Genomic DNA, 13,286 nt, shown 5'->3' with positions numbered 1-13,286 from the left:
TACTAAAATGCACTCATATTGTGCAAGTTATGTAGCCTGCTTTTTTCACTTAACAATATATTGTGAACATCTTTTATTTATTTTTTTGGGGGGGACAGAGTCTCACTCTGTCGCCCAGGCTGGAGTGCAGTGGCAGGATCTAGGCTCACTGCAACCTCCACCTCCCAGGTTCAAGTGATTCTCCTGCCTCAGCCTCCTGAGTAGCTGGGATTACAGGCATGTGCCACCATGCCCAGCTAACTTTTGTGTTTTTAACTAGAGATGGAGTTTCACCATGTTGGCCACCCTGCCCTGGAACTCCTGACCTCATGTGATCCACCTGCCTCTTCCTCTCAGTGTGCTGGGATTACAGGCTTGAGCCACCACGTCTGGCCTGTGAACATCTTTTCTAGGTCAAAAAGATAAATAAAGAAATGTTTGTATGATTTTATTATCATATAGAATTTATTAAAGGAGAATCTCAGTGTTAATTACTTTCCCGTTGAGTTTAGACAAAATAAGTTCACAGGCTAAGATGGAAAATTCCTTCCATGAAATCAAGTGAACTAATGAGAAAGGAAGAGTAGCAGAAGTTCACACTGCAGCTTAGCCCCAATTTACTCAATAAGAAACCTGATTTAAAGGCATACACTAAATTGTTAGGAAGAAACCCTTCGACTCCTCATTACTGCTAAAAGAAAAAATTCTTAACACTGCCAATGCGCCAATGGGTCAAACAAAAGCTGGAAATTCTGTTAATTTAGAAGTAAATAAAGGCAAACATTTCCACGGCTTTTTGAGGAGAAAAATATCCTTCACCTTTTCTGAGAAGAACATTACTTCCTAGAGAACAGGGGCGATCAGTAAGCATGCCAAAAAAAAGAACAACAACAAAAAAAAATGTCTTAATAATCTCAACACTTGAAAGTCTGAAAATAGTTTAACCTTCCGATGAGTCAGAAAGCTCAGATCTGGCTGAGTCGCTGGAAACCAACTCCAAAGAAGGACTGGATGCAGCTCCGGCAGACACGCACAGTTGACAGGCAATAGGCAGTGGCAGGCGTCATGACATAGATATGGTTATGTTTCTAGTACCGTGTGGACTTCTGCCTTATGGGGGCAGATTATGAAAATAGACCAGGCCGGTTCTGTCTTCCACTCAGAAGTGAGCACTGTACAAAACTGAGAAAAGCTGGGCAAAGGACTAGTGACTTAGGTACCAGGAGGGTGGCTCTCCAAAAGGCCACTGCAGTCCGCAACAGGCATTTTCTACTCAGCCCTGAGTGTGAAGCGGTCTATGTGCCTGGAAAGGAAGTATTTATGGATGAAGGGATTAGAGCTCATGACTCTTGCTAAAGCTGGGCTCTGAAAGAAGCAATTGTTCGGTACGCTCCATTTTGGGGAATGGAAGCAGAGGGAAAAAGTCCAGCCAAGCTCTATTTATCATGCAGAAGAAAGTTTATCATTACAAACCAGAGACAATGACTTGAGCATTCATGTGATTCCTTAAATCTTGCAGTTTCTAGTGTTTGTTACTATTTTTATAACTTTATTTCTTGTGGTTACTATTGCTGCATAGAAACCACTCCAAACGTAGGGGTGTGAAACAACCACTATATTCTGCTGATGGGGAATCTGGGCAGGACAAGGTGGTAATGGCTTGTCTCTGCTCCACAGTGGCTGCTGCCTCAGTTGGGAAGTCTTCAAGACAGGACATAAGTTGGGGTGGGAGCCTAGAACCATCTGAAGGCACCTTTACTCCTGGGCAGAAGCCAACTGGGGAACCCACACATGGCTCTTTGATGTGGTTTGCCTGTGTGGTTTGCACAGTAGAGTGGTCTCAGGGTAGGTGGACTTTTTACCTAGTGGCTCAGGACACAAGGTTGAACCTGCATCACCTTTTCTAGTCTTGCCTCAGAAGTCTGTGCTATCCCCTCTACTACATTCTATTGGCGACACGTACATCACAAGTAGGGGCACAGAGTCCACCCCTGGTTGAAAGAAATGCCCAGGCCACGCTGTGGAGGAGTGTGCAGGATGGCACGGGGCCATCTTTAGAAAACGCAGTGCAATCCATTCAGCTATTTATCCATATAGATGAATGTGACTAGGAGTAAAACATTGAAACGAAATTATGTCTGTGTGGGAAAATGTGCCTTTTGAGAAAACAAGGGTGGTAGCCCTGGGACCTCCTCAGAAGATGAGACCTCCTGCAGAGGCTGAGCAGGAGAGCACAGCGGGTTGGCCTGGGCCTAAGAAGTGAGTCTGGGCTGGGTGCAGTGGCTCACGGCTGTAATCCCAGCACTTTGGAAGGCCGAGGTGGGCAGATCACCTGAGGTCAGGAGTTCGAGACCAGCCTGGCCAAAATGGCAAAACCCCATCTCTACTAAAAATACAAAAATTAGCCAGGAGTGCATGCCTGTAATCCCAGCTACTAGGGAGACCGAAGCAAGAGAATCGCTTGAACCCGGGAGGTAGAGGTTACAGTGAGCCGAGATCGCACCACTGCACTCCAGCCTGGGCGACAAGAGTGAGACTCTGAAAATAAATAAATAAATAAATAAATAAAGTGCATCTGAAAGTGAGCCCTAGGAAAGTCTGTGACAGTTAGACACTGCGTGCACCATCTTACTGCTACATGCACTGGGACCTGGTGGAAGGTTTCTCATAATCTTCCAAAATTATTTCCTTGTGCTCATCCATGTGATCTGAAGACACCTGCACTATCTCCCTAATAGCCTTGATATCCTAAGTGATGGACTCAGGCTTTCTTGGCAAAGCTAAAACACATCTCATCTCATTTCAGCTTGGCAAAGCCACCATACAACTTAGGGGAGTTGTTTGGCAGAAGATCTACTGATGCGATCATGAGGGCTTTAAAATTAAAATTCAAGGAAATAGAGAAAATACAAATATAAAATATAAAACCAGGAAGTGGATAATACCTAATCCTATGACTTCAGATAGATTTCTACTACTGCCGAGAGGCTGGGATGACAAATTATATTTACTTTTTTAATACAAGATAATAAAGCTTGGCAGTACCTAGTGTCTTTCTGCCTCCCTCCTGTCCTACTTCTTGTAAACACTCTCTTTTCCCAGAATCTTTCTTTCCTATAGGGAAGCAAGATTCAGGGAAAGTGATACTTAGACTCTGATTTTCTCTTGTTAAGAAACCACAGCCCTCTCTCACATCCTGCTAAACACATACATTCTTCAGATTCCTCTGAGAGAAGAATTTGAAGAGCCTCCCTGATGTTGGAAACTAAATGCAGTAACCAGAATAAGATGTAACCAGTCCAGGAAGGTTGGGCCCCGTAACTGACCATGCCTGTGTTAACCAGATTAACAGGGAGAGGCTCCCTAATGGAAACTGATATTTATTCTGGAATAGGGCATTGCAATGGGAATACGTGTGCCATAATAAACCATGTGGGTATTCAGAGAGATAAAGGAAGACAAAGGTTTTTAAAGGAAAAAATGAGGACAATTACGTAACTGTTTTTGAGATCATTATCCTTGGCTATGAGCCTCAATAAAAAGCGTGGCACAAGGCCAATGTTGGAAAGGCAGTTGCTGGGCAGATGTCGTTGTGTAAGTTTTTTTTGTGTGTAAGGTTGTGATGGCCTTTGTGCAAGGTGCTGATTTTTTCAGTCCTTCGGAAAAGATTTTGTTACCAGGCATTTATGCATGGGAGTTCTCTCTTTGTAGCCTTCCCCAGCTCTATTTGTCAAGGTTTAAAAAGTTTTCTTCAACACAAGTGACTCCATTTTGATTCTGACAACTTTCCTACCTTTGACAACTCAGCCTGCCCTAGCTACAGAAAGGGAGCATAGGCCATCCATTAGACAAGGCTTAAAACCAAGGTCAGACATCTCAGGAACAAACAGAGGAGGTTAGAATAAAAGGGGCATTAGAGAGTGTAGACAAACTGCTCTGCAGTACCTAACACTGCGAGATGGGGCACGCGTGACCAACATTACTGTGCATCCCATCCCCTCCTCTCAAGATTCAGGCAAGACCTCAACATGCCTAAGAAATATCTGATCACTGCAGAAGGGAAACCATCTTAATCACAGGAGAATATAAAGGAGAGGGAGAATAGAAAGCTGTGACAATAGCTCTCCAAGATAATGTTTAACCTAAAACAAAGACAGTCCAGCAGCGTCATCTGGTGGATGAATGTATCATCACCCCCTTCAGGACATGCCTGGTCTCCAGGCCCTCCTCCCCCAAGCAGAGCCCAGAAACCCTGGGGGATCCTTCAGGAGCTTCGGAAGCATCTTACCGTGCATCTGTCCTAAGGTTTTGGTGATGTCCTGAATAGACAGTCTCAGTCCCTGCAGGGCTTGGAGCAGGGCCTCCTGGTTGGGCTGCAAGATAGCATTCGTGGCCTGAACAAGAGCCTGGGGATGAGATTCATGTACACAACTTATTAGCACTCCCTTAAAGTCCCTGCAGGCAGAGTAAGCCTCATACTGTGGGAACCCAGGGGAGGACTGGACAGTTTGTCAGAACTTCCTGGGAACATCGTAAGCTAGATCCACTGTGGGGTCGGCCTGACAGCGAGAAGCTCCCTGGGGACCTCCCAGACATACCCCTAGGTAAGTGTTTCTGGAATTTCATCTGGCTGTTACTTCTTGCACCTCCCAAGGGCCTGAGTACTATTATGTTACTCTTTTCTTCTCTCGGATTTGTCACATATTATGATCAGTTCTACTTCTGCATCTCCAACTGGGGCATCCTTGCTCTGAAGCTCTCATATAAAGTCAGATTTAAATGGTTTGGCTCTGTGTCCCCACCCAAATCTCATCTTGGATTGTAATCCCCACACGCTGATGGAGGGACCTGGTGGGAGGTGATTGAATTATGAGGGTGGGCTCTCCCATACTGTTCTCATGACAGGAGGGAGAGTTTTCACAAAATCTGATGGTAGAAAAGTGTTTGGCACCTCCCCCCTTTGCTCTCTCTCTCCTGCTGCCTTGTGAAGAGGTTCTTGCTTCCCCTTCACTTTCCTCCACGGTTGTAAGTTTTCGAGGCCTCCCCATCCATGCAGAACTATGAGTCAATTAAACCTCTTCCCTTTATAAATTACCCAGTCTCAGGTAGTATGTTTATAGCAGTGTGAAAATGGACTAATACACAGACAGATTCTACAGAGTCCCCAGCTCTAGAATCCCCTCTGCTGGGGAGACCTCCTTGTCTTCCTTGAGTCTCTACTTCATCTGAACTACACTTGGAAGGCCGATATTTGATTCTGTATCTTCCAATGGACTAAACACATGGATGAGAACTGAAGTAACCATGGAGTTTAACTACTGAGAGAGAAAGAAAGCACTATAATATACCGCAATGGGTCACCCCGTTGAGGATACAGTAGGTGCTCAACATATGCTTATCAAGGGAGGTAGTGTTGGCTGGGCAGGGTGGCTCACACCTGTAATCCCAGCACTTTGGGAGGCTGAGGCAAGTGGATCACGAGGTCGGGAGTTCGAGGCCTGCCTGACCAACATGATGAAACCCTGTCTCTACTAAAAACACAAAAATTAGCCAGGCATGGTGGCGTGCACTACTTAGGAGGCTGAGGGAGGAGAATCACTTGAACCTGGGAGGCGGAGGTTGCAGTGAGCTAAAACCACGCCATTGCACTCTGGCCTGAGTGACAGAGCAAAGGCAGAAATCTAACTGAAATATTTTTAGGCAAGGCATTAACGCTGTAGCTGATCACAGGCTGCATCACTGTCTTTTATCTTCTATCCAGCCTTCCTGGTACCTGTCTGACTCCTGAAGAATTTCCAGTTTGAGGCCCAGTGCAGTGGCTCACACCTATAATCCACGTTAATCCATCTTCATCCACTGTATCCATCATGAGCTTCTGTCAGGGCTGGGAAAATATCTGTCTTGTTCTATCCAATTTCCCATTGCCCAAAACAATGCCTGTTTGTTGAATGGACAAAAGGTCCATTCCAAGTTTTATAGGAATTGAGAAAAGGGAGCAAATATGGTGGCCTAGAGCTTAGATCTCTTCTCTCAGACTTGAACTAAGCAGGGCAAGGTCTATGTTCATTTGTATTGAGAAATCCACTGCAGGAAAGGCACTGAGTGGAAAGTAAAGCTCAAGCTCATTTAAAAAGAAAAGGTGCTATCAAGTGAGAAGATACCTTTATCCCAGGCGCTGCTGCTTTCTCCACCAAAGCAGTCACCAGTATAAAACCATGCAGGCTCTCTCCCCCAGGAAATGAGATGATGGTCTCCAGGTTCCTTGGGAAGGAGAGGAGCACATGGTTAGAGGTGTGGAGACTGTACCATGAGTACTCACTGCCCAGAAGTCCCTGCTGAGTTAGATAACTGCACAACTTTTTCCTCTCCATAAGACAGCCTTGACGATGGGCATCTACCTTCAGCAACATTCAGGGAGGAAAGAGAACAGATAAGTTCAATCTCATGTTCACCTGACAGGCAGCCTCCCAATGTCTAGCATGGACCTGATGGTCTTGGACCATCTCCGCAGTGGAATAACTGGCTGAATGAGAAGTTCCTAGAAGAGATGTAGCTGATTCTCCACAGGGCTAGAGAGACCCAGGCAACAGCTAAGTCCATGCTCTTTTTTTACAGGTATGAAACCATGGCCCAGAGAAGCAAAGCAGCTTGTCCAAGGTCATATAGCCAGCTAATTGCAGGACCAGGCTGGGAAGAGTTTCACAACTCAGGCTAGTACTGCCTCTAATCCATTTATACGTGTATTAGTTCGTTCTCACACTGCTATAAAGAACTACCTGAGACTGGGTAATTTATAAAGAAATGAGGTGTAATTGACTCAGAGATCCTTAGGCTTACCAGGAAGCATGGTTAGGAGGCCTCATGAAACTTTTCAATCATGGTGGAAGGGGAAGGAAGCATCTTACATGGTGGCAGGAGGTAGGGGGAAGTGCCGCACTTTTAAACCATCAGATCTTGTGAGAACTGGCCGTGCGCAGTGGCTCACGCCTGTAATTCCAGCACTTTGGGAGAATGAGGTAGGCAGATTACCTGAGGTCAGGAGTTCGAGATCAGCCTGGCCAACATAGTGAAACTCCGTCTCTACTAAAAATACAAAAATTAGCCAGGCGTGGCGGGGCATGCCTGTAATCCCAGCTACGCAGGAGACTGAGGCAAGAGGTTGCAGTGAGCTGAGATGACACCACTGCACTCCAGCCTGGGTGATACAGTGAGACTCTGTTGCAATAATAATAATAATAGTAATAATAATAATAATGAGATATTGTGAGAACTCACTCACCATCATGAGAACAGCGTTGGGGAAATCCACCCCCATGATCCTGTCACCTCTCACTGGGTCCCTCTCCTGACATGTGGGGATTACAATTTGACATGAGATATAGGTGGGAACGCAGAGCCAAATTCTATCTATCTATCTATCTATCTATCTATCTATCTATCTATCTATCTATCCTTCTATCTCAATGCTGTACAATTGAATGGGATCTGGAAGGCTGTTACACAGGAATCATTTCTAAATGATCTGCTGCCATTTAAATGGAGTAAAACATCTACAAAACCTAAAACCTTAACTCTATGGATCATATTTGCCCTTCACATTTTAAGCATGAGACAAAGATGAAAAACAAACCAATGTCAAACCAAACCAAACCAAGACAAAGTCAAGACTTACATTGTTCCAGCAGCAACATTAGCTTGGGAAATGATGTCTTCACCTTCTGTGCCCCCATCTGCCCAGTTTTTCTACTGGACACTCTTATTTGATGGGTTTGGCCATAGAAGCTGAGGTTTGGTGATGGGAGAGGCAACACTGGATCAGAGGCTATTTTTGTTTTCTAGGAGAAGCGGAGCCTAAGGATGTGTGGACCAGACCTGCCCCATAAGCTCTAGTCTATGTAATAACAAGGTCTTTTGAAGGGGTTTTTCTGTAGCCAATCTGCAATCTGGCCTCCCATAGAAGATATAGTGAGATGAGAAATATTTTTTTCAAACCATTAAACTTCAACTGGGTGCAGTGGCTCACGCCTGCAATCCCAGCACTTTGGGAGGCCGAGGTGGGTGGATCACCTGAGGTCAGGAGTTCAAGACCTGCCTGGCCAACATAGTGAAACGCTGTCTCAACTAAAAATACAAAAATTAGCCAGGTGTGGTGGTGGGTGCCTGTAATCTCAGGTACTCGGGAGGCTGAGGCAGGAGAATCCCTTGAACCCAGAGGCAGAGGTTGCAGTGAGCCCAGATCACGCCACCGCACTCCAACCTGGGCAACAGAATAAGATTAAGTCTCAAAAAAAAAAAAAAAAAGAGTTACTGAAATTTGATAAAGTTTCATTTTGTTTTGTTTGCATTGCACGTTACTTGTTTTATTATGCACAGACTGGAAAATACAGTAAAAAAAAAATTCCCTAATCTATACAAAGAAGAGGCAATCACTGTTAATTTTTAGACTGTGAATCTTAGGCACATTTCCTTCTAGTATATTTTTTATGCATTTTATATGATTGATATTATACTATACGTATAATTTAGCATGCTTTGTTCTTTGTTTTATTGTAAGACTTTAAATTTGGCCTGGATTCTAAAGTGCGTAAATGATTTCTGAGAACTTACCCAATTTCCAGGAATCTAGCCCAATTTCAGTTATTGATGACCACCAAGAGAGAAAAAAAATAAAAGAACAATTCAGTTTGTAAACCAGATGTATTAATAACTTCTAGGGTCACATGTCCACTGGCATGCACACTTGTTTGCAAGGCACTGCAGACACACACACATCCACACTTACTTTGAATTCTGCAGGTTGTGGCTGGACTATGGGATGCTGTGTGATAAAGTGTGAGCGACATTTCCACTCACATTCCAGCCCCAGAATATTTGGCCTGTGGCCATCTTAATATATTATTAGGCTGGGCGCAGTGGCTCATGCCTGTAATCCTAGCACTTTGGAAGGCTGAGGCAGGCAGATTATGAGGTCGGGGGTTCAATACCAGCTTGGCCAACATGGTGAAACCCCGTCTCTACTAAAAATACAAAAATTAGTCAGGTGTGATGGTAGGTGCCTGCAATCCCAGCTACTCAGGAGGCTGAGGCAGGAGAATTGCTTGAACCCAGGAGGCAGAGGTTGCAGTGAGCCAAGATCATGCCACTGCACTCCAGCCTGGGAGACAGAGTGAGACTCCGTCTCTGAAAATAAATAAATAAGTTATTTCACTCGTCTTACATTTTTGTATTTACCACATTTTATTCTAGCTAGTTGATTCCTACTCAACTTTTAGGATTTCCCTTGCATCAAGTTCTGCCTTGTCACCAAGATTTTTACTGACTTGTAAAGCCTGCATTGATGTCATTTCTCTGAAATTCTAAAGGACATATTGTTTGAGTCACTCTTTGACATTTGTCATATAGTGTCTTGTTATTTAACCACATGGAGTACTTTGCTTCTATTTCTTTCATTTCTTCATAGCACTTAGCTCTGTGGTGGGCATATTAAAAGGCTTCAAAAGATAATTACCAAGCAGAATAACTGGTGAGACCCAGGACTGTGTCTGCACCTCTGGAATTAAACTAGCCCTTCACTCTTACTTCCTAGGAAACTATTAATAGCTTTTTTGATATTGTTTTCTTTTGTTTTGTTTGTTTTTGAGATAGGATCTCACTCTATCGCCCAGGCTGGAGTGCAGTGGTGCAGTCTCTGCTCACTGCAACCTCTGCCTCCCGGGTTCAAGCGATTCTCCTGCCTCAGCCTCCCAAGTAGGTCGGATTGCAGGCACCCACTGCCACACCTGGCTAATTTTTGTATTTTTAGTAGAGAGGGGGTTTGGCCATGTTGGCCAGGCTGGTCTCGAACTCCTGACCTCAGGTGACCTGCCCACCTGGGCCTCCCAAAGTGCTGGGATTACAGGCGTGAGCCACTGCACCTGCCTGTTGTTGCATTTTTAACTACCATTCTAGTACAGTCATTTTTCCCTTCAACCTTCTCTTATTCTGTCTTTCTCTTTGAGCAATAAATCCAGCTTATTCAATATTCAGTACCTTGAACAGAATAAATTATGCACATATGTTAATTATTTTTTCATCCAAATTCTTACCCAGATTCAGCAGCTTTCAGTACTCATCCATTTTATTATTATAGCATAATTAATCAAGGATCACAATTCATAATTGCAGAAAACATAAACCTCCAGGGCTCCGAGCTCCTGAGAGAGATGAGATGGTCCAATCTCACTTCTTCCAATGGGGCAAATAATTTTTTTTTTTTTGAAACAGAGTTTGTCACCCAGGCTGGAGTGCAATGGCATGATTTTGCTCACTGCAACCTCCACTTCCTTCGTTCAAGCGATTCTCCTGCCTCAGCCTCCCGAGTAGCTGGCACTACAGGTATGTGCCACAATGCCCAGCTAATTTTTTTGTATTTTTAGTAGAGACGGGGTTTCACCATGTTGGCCAGGCTGGTCTTGAACTCCTGACCTCAGGTGATCCACCTGCCTCAGCCTCCCAAAGTGCCGGGATTACAGGGGTGAGCCACCGCGCCTGGCCGGGGCACATAAATTAGTCTTAATATCTAGGCTGTCTACTAAATATGTAACCCTTTTAAGTAGATTCCCATCATTGCCTCTGGCAATCCCATGACTGAGGAAGTTCTTCCTCATATCAAACCTCAGTGAATCTTCAGCTGTTGTAATCAGCCATAAAACAAAGTGCTGTCTCTTTCATCCAGAGCTGAAATAAATGTGGCTGCAAAAATTAAGGTGAAAGGAAAACTTAACATTGTAGATCATCTGTCCAATTCTGACTATTTGTTGAATTTCTTGTTTGTTAAAAACTCATGCTATTCCTTCTGTAGACAAATGCCCCTATTCCCAGCCCAACTGTCAAAGGAATGATATGACTTTGGTGTAATAGATGGAATTATTAATCAAATTCTCAATCCAACCCACCTGGAGCATCTGCTCTGAATTCATCCATAATCATTCTCTTCTGATCACTATATAATGATTACTTATCAAAGCCAACTGGTTTTAACCTGATATGAACAGAGGGCATCTTAGGGAATAAACAGTTTGAAGAGAAAGAACAAATAAAAGCTGATTTTGCAGGAGCTTGAAGGTCAGGTTGAGAAATTCACACGTGATGTGGAAACAAACAAGACAAAATGGTCTGAGCCAATGTGTTCAGAGCGGATTAAGAGGAAACTTCTGGGGCCTGTGATTTTTGAATTTTTGGTCAAGCTCACCCCTTCTTCGGAACCATAAAGCAGACCATAAATATGAACATCCCTAATTATAAAAAAAAAGCCTGGGCATTTCCTGGGGGCAAAGTTGTGGAAATTCAAAGCATTCTCTTCCTTCCTTACCCGTCTGGATCTTTTTTGGTCCAGTTCGTCAGCACCAAGTCTGAGTGGACCAGGATAGGAGGGAGCCCCAAGTTTCTGGAGACTTCGACAAATGGAAGGGCAAGATTCCTTGGCAGGACCTTTCAGATATAAATCCAGACAAATAGCATATTCTAGAAAGCTTGCAGCGGAAGAAATAACCATGGTTGTCTTTTATTCCAGCAATCCTGTGGTACAGAAATGACCTGGGAACCAAGCTTGAATTACCTGAGTGATGCACGTTCATATGCCTCACACATATCTTTCTGTTAATGACCCAGTGGAAATACTGCTTATGAGTACACAGTGCAATATATGTGAAAATTACAACGCCGGACCACACATACATATAGAATATAAAATAACCTCTGCAAACTGACTGTGCAAAGAAAGGCATTACCAAAACAATTAAACATAAACTGGGGCCCAAGAAGATTATCAATGGAAAAAAATTTTGATAGGTAATTAGATAGATGGATAGAAATATATATATATCTACACACGTATATATAGAAAGATGATAGATACATAGATAGATGATAGAGAGATGATAGCTAGCTAGATAGACAGATGATAGATCGATAGACATGATAGATTGATTGACCAACTGATAGAGATACAAAGCTAGATGCAGAAACCTGTGTGTGCACCTGGGTATGAGCCAGGGAGACCCCAGCGCCCTAGAAAAGCAAGAGGATAGACCGCCTCAGCCTGTGGGGAAACTGACTCTGTCTCTCACTCCATAAGTCAAACCCAGTAATACCTTCAAGTAAGCCACCACGGGACAGACCCCCTTTGCCCTTTTGTTATCTAAGGAACCCTCCACGGTGCTTTATCAGCCACAAGTCCAGAAAAGCTGCATGAGGTTCTCTATCGGAGGTAAAGGCTGAACGAGTCTAGATTCAAACCCCATCCTTGTGCCCCCTCTTCCATCTCCATTTTCATTTCTCCTTAAGATAAAATATCCATTAAGAATGCCCTGGCCAGGCGCGGTGGCTCACGCTTGTAATCCCAGCACTTTGGGAGGCCGAGGCGGGCGGATCACGAGGTCAGGAGATCGAGACCACGGTGAAACCCCGTCTCCACTAAAAACACAAAAAAATTAGCCGGGCGTGGTGGCGGGCGCCTGTAGTCCCAGCTACTCGGAGAGGCTGAGGCAGGAGAATGGCGTGAACCCGGGAGGCGGAGCTTGCAGTGAGCCGAGATAGCGCCACTGCACTCCAGCCTGGGGGACAGAGCGAGACTCTGTCTCAAAAAAAAAAAAAAAAAAGAATGCCCTGCTTTTGCCTTCTTTTTTCCCTTAAATATTTTCTTGGGTGGAAAACAATAAAGAGCTTTAAAGGTTTTGCAATGTGAACCTCAGGTAAACTTTCCTCAGAAGGCATTGGAAAGCCAGGTACTTTCTGAGCTGAAAAGTCAAGGGAGGAGAAACAAAGAAAGTGAAAGGTGATCTGAGGTGGGGTGGTGGGTGTGGGGAGCCTCCCGGTCCCCTGGAACTACCAGGGCACAGCTGGGAGGTGGAGACTTCCTTCCCCTATCACTCTTCTCTCCCCCAAACCCCAATTTAGGATAATGGTTTGCGAAGGGGATGGTATAAAGAGGACCCACTGGGACGTGCCTAGACTTCAAAATTTTCAGCATCAGGCACACTGTTTTAAAAATGCAGGCGGGGCGCAGTGGCTCACGCCTGTAATCCCAGCACTTTGGGAGGCGAAGGCAGGTGGATCACGAGGTCAGGAGATAGAGACCATCCTGGCTAACATGGTGAAACCCCGTCTGTACTAAAAATACGAAAATTAGCCAGGCGTTGTGGTGGGCGCCTGTAGCCCCAGTTACTTGGGAGACTGAGACAGGAGACTGGCGTGAACCCGGGAGGCGGAGATTGCAGTGAGCCAAGATCGTGCCACTGCACTCCAGCCTGGGCGACAGAGTGAGACTC

The 13,286-nt window shown here is 44.6% G+C and overlaps 1 protein-coding gene across 1 annotated transcript in view; it reads right to left on the bottom strand.

Annotated features, from left to right (window-relative positions):
* The window catches only part of IDO2 (indoleamine 2,3-dioxygenase 2), a 79,388-nt gene that overhangs the window by 21,903 nt on the left and 44,199 nt on the right, over nt 1-13,286 (bottom strand). Inside the window, exons 5-8 of the mRNA XM_003269615.2 lie at nt 11,330-11,448; nt 8,587-8,601; nt 6,141-6,240; nt 4,268-4,385 (exon numbers count right to left, since the gene is read on the bottom strand). Coding sequence (XP_003269663.1) covers nt 4,268-4,385; nt 6,141-6,240; nt 8,587-8,601; nt 11,330-11,448 — 352 coding nt within the window. The remainder of the gene's footprint in view (nt 1-4,267; nt 4,386-6,140; nt 6,241-8,586; nt 8,602-11,329; nt 11,449-13,286) is intronic.

This window comes from Nomascus leucogenys, chromosome 8, assembly GCF_006542625.1.
Source record: "Nomascus leucogenys isolate Asia chromosome 8, Asia_NLE_v1, whole genome shotgun sequence".
Taxonomy (NCBI): Eukaryota; Metazoa; Chordata; class Mammalia; order Primates; family Hylobatidae; genus Nomascus; species Nomascus leucogenys.
This window is presented reverse-complemented; position numbering and strand designations above follow the sequence as displayed.